Source organism: Pygocentrus nattereri, chromosome 24, assembly GCF_015220715.1.
Source record: "Pygocentrus nattereri isolate fPygNat1 chromosome 24, fPygNat1.pri, whole genome shotgun sequence".
Lineage (NCBI taxonomy): Eukaryota > Metazoa > Chordata > Actinopteri > Characiformes > Serrasalmidae > Pygocentrus > Pygocentrus nattereri.
In genome coordinates this window covers 6468283-6479435 of record NC_051234.1, presented here as the reverse complement: position 1 = coordinate 6479435, position 11153 = coordinate 6468283, and the positions used below count along the sequence as shown (strand labels likewise).

General features: G+C 42.8%; 1 protein-coding gene across 5 annotated transcripts in view; it reads right to left on the bottom strand.

The window, feature by feature from the left end:
* Nucleotides 1–516: 516 nt before the first annotated feature.
* The window catches only part of oxr1a (oxidation resistance 1a), a 305121-nt gene continuing 294484 nt past the window's right edge, over nt 517–11153 (bottom strand). For 4 of the 5 annotated variants that reach the window (XM_037534094.1, XM_037534095.1, XM_017719829.2 and 1 more), the window contains 6 exons: nt 8908–8988; nt 7145–7270; nt 5196–5348; nt 3178–3273; nt 2932–3005; nt 517–1189 (listed from right to left, as the gene is read on the bottom strand). In XM_037534094.1, coding sequence (XP_037389991.1) covers nt 1054–1189; nt 2932–3005; nt 3178–3273; nt 5196–5348; nt 7145–7270; nt 8908–8988 — 666 coding nt within the window. In that variant the 3' untranslated portion in view covers nt 517–1053. The remainder of the gene's footprint in view (nt 1190–2931; nt 3006–3177; nt 3274–5195; nt 5349–7144; nt 7271–8907; nt 8989–11153) is intronic. The other variant, XM_037534096.1, reaches the window with a different exon arrangement.

The window sequence follows — 11153 nt, the reverse complement described above, 5'->3', positions numbered from 1 at the left end:
ATATATATATAATAAAATTGTCATTATATTTATGAAAAACAATTAAACCACATCTCCGGCTTTTCGAATAATACCCAGAAAAGCAATTGCCCTGTCGAGACGTAGAAGCTTTAAAAGTTCTGTTTCGAAAGAGCGACGGGAAGAGAAGACAAAAGACCCCGTCTGGATTATTGAGGTTACAAGGACAGTAATTTGCATATTCCACAAACTCTATTGCAACACATTACTGTCTACGAACAGTACACACAACCCTCCGCGCACGGAGAAAGCCGAACTCACACATACACCCACTTAACAGAACGTTACAACAATGGGGGTTTTTCTTCTCTCGGATTAAGGGCTATGTGCGTCGACGGTGGGGATCTATGACGGTGAATGACAGAAAGACTACGAATTCACGACACGTAAATAATTTCGCTTCAGTAGAAACTGCAGATGTACACCTTTCCTGCTCTTCCGAATGGACGTCGCCGCTAATCCTGGCGATTTGTACCGTCAGTTCCCAAACGTCCGCCATCATCTCCGAGGTCACAGGAATGTGTTTGTAGTTGCTTTTATTTCTTCTCGTCCATCTCCAGTGAAACTTGTGTCGCATTAGTAACACGCTTCGGACTAACCGAAAGGTGGTCTGGCACGCCCTCTGGCTCGGGTTACCTGGACTGTGGCAGTTTTTGTAGCCATCCCAAACCTACGCCACCATAATCTCCATTTAAGATGTTAAAAGAGTGCTTCGATGGTCCGTCATAATCCGACTCGGAACGCTTGCCGAAGACTTCCTCTACTCACTAGAGCACACCTTCTACTTCCTCGTCATAGTTTGGAACGAAGCACACACAGTAACACCACGAATAGAAGAAAAAAAAGCTTTGTATTAAATGCAGGAGTAACATACGACAAGCATAGTGAGATTATGCTTCTTCAGTGGGCTTCCTGGGAGCCAGAGTGATGCACGTTAAGGTTTGGGACACGGCCGGGAGCAGGGATGTCTGGTTGACTTTCTTTTCCCGACTGGAGCTGTCTGTCTTTCTTTCTTCCTCTTTCTCGAGATGCAGCCTACTCGAATGACCAGATTTCAATGTCCTGCACAAAGAAATCCTCCTTCATGGACAGCATTGGGTTTCCAAAAGTTTTGCATGAGTGACTCCTGCCGTGGTAAAGATCTCCATCAAGCCATAAGCCAAACTCACCACTGCAAGAGAAGGAAGAAGTTACATTTTATTTGAAAGGCTCTTTTTCCCTCTGATGATACAACACCCATTTCCAAAAAAGTGGGGACTCTGTGCAGAATGTAAACAAAATCAGAATGCAACAATGCGCAAATCATGTAAACTGTATTTTTTAGAGGAAAATGGTACATATCAAATGATGAAACTGAAATTTTATTGTATGTTGAAAAACGTCTTGTATTGTTGCCCTATTTGCTCATGCAGTCTTTCATGGGATAATGACCCCCTCATCTTTACTTCTGAAAGACTCCGCCTCTCCGAGATGCTCTTTTTATTCCCAATCATGATGCTGACCTGTTGCCAAATCACCAGGTGTTTTTTTTTTTCCCCCACACACCTTTACCAGCCTTTTGTTGCTCCTGTCCCAAGTTTTTTGGAACATGTGATGCCAATGTGTTCCGAAAAAACTTGGCACAGGAGCAAATTCAAAATGGGCAAATATTTAAAAACAACAACAACAAAAAAAAATTCTCAGTTCCAATATTTGATATGTCTTTGTACTCAATAACATTTTTATTTTATATAGGATTGTTTTTATTTACATTTTGCACAGCATCCCAACTTTTTGGGGTTGTAGATGCTACTATAAATACAGTATCATTAATTTTTTTTCTGCTGTGGAAAGGCCTATGAAGCTCATTTGGACAGAAGAGAGTCTTCTTCTGCACTTCTATTAGGTGCTACATGCTAAATCAGGAGTCTAAAGCCCTTTGGGGAGCTGTTGTGTTTTACTACCATTACTGCCTGGTAACCATTAATAAGCCACCATGGAAAACCTCTGCTGTACAACCTCAGTCCAGAACAAATCTTTATCTGCCCTGACAAACCAGAAAGTGGGTAAATAGCAAAGCAGCACCTCTGTCCTAACATCAGTTGCTTTGTGCAAATAACACTGCACTGCCAGCGCTTTTCTACTAGGCTAAAAACATTTCACACAAAAAAACCTGCACTTATAGGACTTCACATCTGCACAGACTCCAAGACATGCTAAGTAAACCTCCCGGGTGAAGGTATTAAAAGTAACATCCTGCCTGCATTTAGTTGGAAGCAGTAACATTTGGTAACATTTCTAGCGCACAATCTATTATTTGCTTTTATTGCTATTTATTTGCTATTAAATGCTTTTGCACAGGCTTTCATTTTATTTCTTGCCCAATGTTAAATGCAACCAATAAAGAGTAATTGTGCATTCAAATGTGCAGAAATGTATTCTGCCTACAGCATGTCATTTTATTTTTACCATTTTTGCCACTTTGCAGTTCTATAAAGTGCTTGTATTTCTTACTCTGCTCTTCCAATTATCCCGACTCCTGCACGACCACCATAGAGCAGGTATTATTTGGGTGGTGGATCAATTTCAGCACTGCAGCGACACTGACGCGGTCGTGGCATGTTAGTGTGTGTTGCGCTAGTACGAGTGGATCAGAAACAGCATAGACTACCACCATGTCAGTGTCACTGCAGTGATGCAAATGGCCCAAATAATACCAGCTCTGTGGTGGTCCTGTGGGGTCCTGACCAATCTGAAACAAGGTAACAGTGGGCTAACAAAGTGCACAGTGAAATAAAAGGACTAGTCTGTAATTGTAGAACTACAAAGTGTTCCTTTATGGTAAATGGACCTGATAACATGGACACAGTGTAGATACAGTGGCTGTACAACTACAAATGGCACATATATGGTAATACATACATAACGACTCACCTTCCTCCACCAAATGCTAGAGAGTCCATGTCTCCTTTGATGAAGAACATGTTATCACCTGTCCATTTGTACACCTAAAAGAGAGAAATCATTTTTTGAGACTTTGGTTTTTGAGACCGCTACTTAAAGAGCATAAATAAAGTACAAATAAACAACATTCATGTAAATTAGAGCAGTTTAGTTTCCACAGCATTAATGTCATGTAGTGAGCAACAGCTGTAAAACTGCCTGCTTCAGACAACACACCTCAAACTCTGGATAGAAGCTGAAGAGGAAGGTTTCTCCTGTACCGTAAAATCCATCACTGACTTTAAAGGGCTCGGACGCTAATGCCCCGAACACCTGGAAGCACAGTGATAGAGAGCACAAACCAAACGGGCCGTGTTAAATGGAGTAATGGATTTGTGTCAGAATCCCTGAATTAATATCTTGTGCGTTTGTGCTTTCCTCTGGGACCAGCATAATTGACAAAATGAACAAAAACAATGGTTGGACACCACGCAGACAGATTAATCTGGGATGTCTGTGTTGCATGATTAATTAAGGCTAGAAACGGCTAGACTGAGTAGACTGTCTTGGAAAGTGCTTCTACACTAATTTTGGCACCCTATGCTGAAACTTTTACAGAACAATTCACCAAAGAATGTTTTTTTAAAAAATGGTCTTGTTGCTAGCAGTGAAAGAACGATAGGAGGGATCTGCTAATCAGAAGCCAACGAGCTTAGGACAGACGGACCTTCGATAGAACAATAAAACTCTCATTCCTCATGACGTCCTGATCTCATCGCACCATGTCGATTTTGGATCATGATTTTGAACGGATTATAAAAGCTTGCTGATTTGTTTTTATATCGTCTGTATTTCACTTCTGTGTATTTCCTGTAGTTATGTTGTCCTGTAGTTATGTAACAATCAAATCAAATCTTGCTAATATTTTATGATTCCCCTTCATTTCCTGAAAAATCTCATTTGAGTCCTATTCATTGCGAGATCCCTCAAGCTTTCGCCCAGTCTTTTTAGGCTATACTATGTACGTTTCGGGGATTTTGGAGACCTCTCTGGTGGAAACATGTAACATTCAGGAGAACATTTTGGCTACGTCAACACAGCAGGTAGAAGTGGCCCAAATCCAATCTTTTTGTGTCAGTGTGAACAGATAGACGGACATAAATCGGACATTTTCGATTCAGAGTTGAGACGCTTTCATAGGTGGTATTGAAATCTGATACGCATCTGATCTGCAGCAGCGTGACTCCGTCTGAACAGCAGATCAGAATTCATGCGACTTTTACGTCAATCCAGCTAGACATTCGTCATAATTTCGTGCTGTTGAGACTCATTTGGGGAGATATTGCTGTACAAAAACAAAGAGACTCATTAAAAAAAAAACAAAAAAAAAACACAATTTTGAAAGAAATGGTTGAACGTGGCTGTAGGAGTCCGAGATTCCAGCGTCAAAGAAACATTAAAAGACTGAAAACAAAATTTAAAGAATCCGAGGACACAAGTGACCGTGGCCGAATAACGTGCCCTTTTACGGCAAGCTGGAACACATTCTGGGTGATCCGCCCAGCTGTCAGTCAGTGAAGCTTCATGATGGCTCCTGTGATGCCAGTGAAGGTGAAGCTGAACCTCTGGGAGTGACTGACGTTTGTTCTTAGTCATATTTGTTGACTGCTGGATGAGCCACGTGAAGCTCTGTTCTGTTCCGTTGCGCATGCGGTCTGTTCAGCATGATGTCGCATACAGATCACATTTAAAGGGCGGAAAAAAATGGATTTCAATAAATCAAATCAAATCAAAAATCAAATGTGGTCCACTCTTACCTGCTGTGTGAACGTCGCCTTTGAGAACATAATGTGACGATTGCGAGTGTTAAAAAAAAGGACTGAGAAAGGCGACACGGTCAAAACTTGGCAAAGGACGTATCTTCCAAGGATGTGAGTGAATGGCCTACTATTGTCATTGTATCTTCATCTGATTCTGCATTTGAGACCCACCAATCGAGCTGGACCCTCTTTGAGTCTGTATGTGTGATATTAATGCATAAAGACGCATGACATGGTCTGAAAAATTCCCACGAAATCCGACTTCATGCCTCTGGTTTTTAAACGAATGTTTCCGGCTTTACTGGGTGACTCAAAGCAGCTCACGGTCTCTGTACTTTAACATTTCCCCCCATGGCTCAGTTATGCTGCTTCTTTCACAGTCTTACATTGTGCAGCTTTAGGTATTTTTTAAAAAGAAAAGGCCAAAAGCCTTACCTGTCCATCACTGTCCTTAATGACCAGTAGCACAGGAGAGTCCTGCCCCTGCATGATCCTGTACAGGGTTTTAATACTCATGCCATGCTTGGATGTACTGAAGGCAAGAGTCCAGGGGTAGCCGATAGTTCTGGGTGGGAGATGCTTTGCCAGCTGAGGCGGAAACAAAAACAAAAAAGCATATCACTGACTGAGAATAAACAAAATTAAAGGGAAAATGACGGCCTTAAAGGACTGAAGAAGAGTGCAAAGCAAAGGCAAAAGAGCAGGGCCAGAAGAAAGAAAATGAAATGCACAAACACAGCAAAAGGGGTGAAAAGGAGTAGAAAGAACAGCAAAGAAAACATGGCAGAATCAAAGGAAGAAGAGGAAAGTGGTACATCATGGCAGTGAAATTGAATGCTGAAAGGCCAGAGCCATCAGTGCCCAATTACAGTAGCACTGACCTTTTAACACCAGCGGGCAGAAAGGCTAACTGAACACTATACACCTCCACATAAACACACACACACACACACACACACACGACGTAGCACGTCAAACTGCATGTAACTGTGGCACACGTGCATTTGTGTAGGGCTTTTTCTGCCCTGTGTCCAGTCTAGGTTTCCACCAAGCTTTGAGTGCATTAGATTACTCAGTGTAATGACCTGGGCTTATTTGATTTGTGAGCCGAACGAGCCTTGGGGTGCATAAGGCACTGGATGAGAGGCCACCTTAGTTGATCTATTCAGAAAGTTCTGATGCTATTGAAAGCCCGATACCCGCAGGGCAGCGCTGAGTGTGGTTCAACAAAACTCGCCCGTCTTCACAATGTCACTCGTCTTTCAACACAAACACAACTAAAATATCAAAGTCATGGTGGGTAAAAGGGGCTCAGCCTGCTTGAGATGGTGAGTTTTACTCCAGCGTCTGAAACCCAGCAGTATTCATTAAGAGAAACCTCACAAGTGGGATTTGAAAGCTCCAATGAGGAAATGGAGTGGCTGCAAAATCCTGGTACAGCAATAAACAACAACCAACAACCACCATCAAAGCCTACAACTTCTACCCTACTCTGTTAGTAAACTCAGAGCCAGGGGCAACCCCCCTTGTTTTCAAGTGTCACCTTGACCCTTGGAACTGAGTTAAAATCGTGGTTAAAATCTTCCCTATGAAACGAGACCCTCAAATAAATTAAAAACCCCTGCTTCATTAACAGCTACTAGCACTGCTGGGTTAGGTGAGCCTGCCAGTCTGCCACTGCTGGGATTTAGATACACTTAGGGCATCATGTGCCTTCAAAGAGGTGGGATACGTTCGAATTTTGCAATTCCACCTTAAGTGGTGCGGCAGACATCAATACTGCTGGACTTAAGGTGGAACAGGAAAGTTAGCTAGCTAGCTACTGAGACATTAGTATGCTATTAGCAATATTTCATGCTTGTTATGAAGAAAAGGCCCATAAAACATTTTGTTGTTTTAATAGGATAATACAGCGTTTATCTGAATTTTTATCAGAGAAAATTTGCACATTTCTGGGTTTCTTTGGTCTCTTGCGCTCCATCGTGTCCATTTGGAGCGTGTCTCTGAAAAACCTGTTTGGAGGGCCATGTAGCCCTAACATCCCCTCTATCTCAACAAAAATTCTCGCTGCCCTAGAAGCAGCTATTATGAAATCCATAAATACACTGACTTTCCAAAGCATGCTACAGTATTAATAGTGACTTCGAATCAGGTCCTAAAAATGATCCACGCCAGCTCCTGCTCTTCTGCTACATTTGATAAACATAGGCTACACTGTAAGCGCGTGCCATCCAAGATCAATAATTGGAGGATGCTTGAGGAAACACCTTACTAGAGGAGGAGGAGGAGGAGGAGGTGGTGATCGATAAGCCACTGGTCTCACTGGAGAGAAATACTCGCACGAGCAACAAACACTAGCCATGATGGAATCGAAGCCAGCTTACCTTCTCAATCTGGTCAGCCTCCAGCAGGTCGCTGGGTTCAGTCATGTTGGGCTTGAAGGTTTCTGGTTCCAGGCTGGCTGTGATGGATGTGCCATGTTTGGAGTTCACCTCCTCTTTAGTGGTGATCTAGAGGCAGACAATACTGTAAGCAAAGAGGCTTTAGCTAGCTACCGGCTAAGAACTGCTTTTCTTGCACGCTGATGTCAGGCTTACTTAGACGCTTACACTAACATTTCAGTCTAAATCGCAGGCTATAGCTATTTTTGGGTTTGGTCAGAGGTGGAAGCTATTTGTTTATTCAAAGGCTGATTAAAAGACCAAACAAAAGGCAAATTTAACATGGAAAATAATGCAATGCAATAATGCAAATGCAGAATATAGATGTTACATCTATCCAAACCACTATCAAGTAACCAGGTAACTTGGGACTGCAAGAAAAGAATGCATGGGACCTTCTGTTTCAGAGAATACTGAAAAAGACAGAGCACGTTGCCTCTAGCGGCCCGGACACACTCAAGTTACACACCCCTTGCATTGAATTACCTGCATTGTCTATGGCAAACAATTGAGCAAACACTCTATGGAGCCCAACTTCCATCCATTTCAAACCGCACGTCCTGCCTGCCATCCTTCAGTGCATAGCAGTCAAGAGGCTGGCACAAGCAATACAATACCACCTTTCTAGTGCGGTTGCTAAGGTAACTTTTGCAACAAGGGTTTCAGAGTACTGTGGGTTCTGTAGGATGTGGGCTACTTAACAAATACACTCAAACCCCCATCATAAAAATGCTGAGTTAGGGTCCCCATATCAAACTATCACTTATCAGTTTCCCCAGAATATCAACTAAACCCTCCTTCGCAAGCATTTCCATGTTTGCCCGCATACAGTTGTGACAAGCACAACCATATAGCACTACTGGTCACACTCCACACCCTGGTAGAGGCTAAAAGGTGTAGGTGGCACAATCTAATCAATGCTAAAGCACACTGACCCAAAGTTTAACAAAAGACAAACACTGGCCTTGTGTGCCACACCTGTATGTGATTACTGAGTCTCAAGAACAGATGTCTGCAAATCCAGACCTTAGACTTGGCACTAGGTGCTAATCAGTTGCATGAACAGTCCAGTTGAGTCACAGTCCAGCGATACAAAATCCAGGCAGGAAACTGGACTCAAGGTCTGGATTTGAAGACGTGTCCTCTCACACTTGCCTTGTCAGTCCTTATTCTGAAAGCATTAGTGGCAAAGTGGCAAATAGGCAAAGAACCCCCCCCCCCCTATTGAGTAATGCTAAGATCCAGATCTTTGAGTTCTTTAAGGAACCAAAAGTGGTCCTTCTATTGCTCCTTGTTGGGGCCTTCACTTTGTGTGTGTTACTGTGACCGTGCAAACGGTGTTGACCAACAAAGGGCCTCAATCGCCAATATCTTCCTAGGTTTTTTTTCTTAAATGTGTTCTTAAGAAAGGTTCTTGAGATTCTGACGCTCACCAAAGAAAAACACTGGTGAATGTCAGAATATTCAGAAAAACTCCAAAAGTGGGTTTCTAGAAGCCCATGCTGTGTGTATTTATATTTATGAGTGAGTTTTTTTTCTAACAAAAAAATCATCATCATCTATCGTGATCTTTAAATCAGCAATTTTGAAAAATTAATCAGTTCTATATAGCCAACAGCAGCACATTGGGGTCAGTGTGCTTTGGGCGTTCAGGAGCTCTCTAATGGTTCTATGGTTCCCCGAGGGTCATGCTTTGGGCCAGGCACCTGGAGCCGTTTGCACAGGGCACGAAGATCCTCACTGTTTAGCGCATCGATCCGGCGGTGGTACTCGGTCATTGAGACTACCTGGTACAGAGACAGGGGGGGGAAGAAGCCACAGCTGAACTTGGAGAGAGCATGAGCAGAGCAGTGAGCATGGAGCTGGGCAGTGGGGGAGGGATGTGTGGTTTGGGACACTGCACCCTTCATTACATTTGCTTTCCAAAAACGATGTTTATTTCACTGGTGGAAAAAAAAAAAAGATGAGTGAGATGCACTTGCTGAATTCTTACCATCTGTCCTACTTAACAAAAAATGCGAGCAGGTCTTTCAAAACTAGACCAAAGGCAAGTGTTTTGCATGGTTGTGTGAGCTGTTTTTCATCAGTGTCTGCCACAGACAGAAAGCATGCCCCATCTTAATGATCAACACAGAAGATTGCCAGGCCTTGGCAAAGCTGCATTCTGCCTGACTTAATTGTTTTATTAGTTGCATTAGTTGCCAAGAAACCCTGATCTGGCTGACGGTTCCTGAAGCTAAAATTAGCTCTGCGAGACCTACGGGGACTGATGTCACGTCACAGCTCTCCAAAACTGGCTGAACACGCAAAGTGAAAGTTACTGTTCGGTGGCAAAAGGCATTGTTTTGATTTCAATGCATGCACAGCATGTCGGCTATGCTACAGGGAAAAAAATACCCAGAAAGTTGCCTGGTGTCAGACCAGTAACTCTGGAGCCACCGCTTCAGAACGTATAAATGAATCCGAAGGTGCTTCTTGAAATGTTCACTGATTGCGAAGTGAAAAAGCCAAAAGATATGAACCAAGTCAATCATTCTGAGCTCAAGATGTTCCCCCGACAACTCTCTACCTTTACTTCATGACAGCAACAGTGAGTTAGATCAGCCTTTACGGATGCACCGATGTGGAAAGTCTGTGACAATCTGCCATCTTACATCACCGTACCTACAATCAACTGGATGGACATGAATGAGGAAGCATGTTCTTCGCACGATCTCCCTACTTGGCATATGACGTGATTGGTACATCTCTTGAGTAATGATTGTGAAATAACTCAAATACCTTCTGGTGGTATAACAGACAGGCGATGTCAAGTCTCAGACATAGAAAGAGTTAGCTGCAGCACATTTCAATGCTCGGCTGTTAAAGAAAAGTGAGGGTTGTTACCATCAATTTTAACCTGGAATTTTAATCTCTGCCAGGACCGTATATAACCGTTAGCATTTAGCTCCTCAGTGTTTCCCACAGCTCTGGAAGCTGGGTGGAGCATGACTGGGGATAGGGGTTATCTGAATATATGGATATCCAAACTCATCATAGCATGTTTACTTAATCAGGTGTCCGAATAAGGCATCAAATAACAGAGTTTTTTTGTTTTTAATTGTTACAAAAAAAGGTTAGGGTTAAGGAAATGACCACAAGGAAAGGCTACGTTCACACAGCAGGTGAAAGTGGCCCGAATCCAAATTCTCACCAAATCTGATTTTTTGTTTGGCTGTTCACAATGTCTTTTAAATGTGATCTGTATGCGACATCAATCTGAACAGATCAGCTCCTAAACTGACCTGCATGCGCAAAAGAACGGAGCTTCGCGCGGCTCATCCAGAGGTAAACAAACAATCACGACTGCCAACAAACACCAGTCGCTCCTGGAGGATCAGCTTCAACTTCACCAGCATCAAAGGAGCCATCATGAAGCTTCACTTACTGACAGCTGGGCTCATCACCCAGAATTTGTTCGAGCCGTAAAAAGGCAGCGGTCATGTCTTTGGTCCGTGTCCTCGGATTCTTAAAACTCTGCTTTGCTTTCGCTTTCAGACCCTCCTACGGCCGCTTTCGGCCATTTCTTTCAAAATCTCTTCGACTGCAATCAGTTGCAGTAACTGTCTGCTAGTTTTTGTACAGATTCGTATCGGATTTGAAGATCACATGAACGCGTCTCAAATCGGAATTGAAAATGTCAGATTTTGTGTGTTTATCTTTTAATACTGACACACATCTGAGGAAAAAGGTCGGATTTGGGCCTCTTTTACCTGCTGTCTGAACAGAGCCAAAAAGAGAGGTGCTGTGCATCAGTTTCACCAGGTGTGCCTTTTTATTCATGAATATCAGATATTTCTCTGTAGAGATTTCAACAATCAGAACATGGGTGGCGGTCAATATACTTGGTGTGGGACACACTAGGCTTCTATTACAAACTATTCTATTACGTGCGAATCAGATTTGGTCAAGA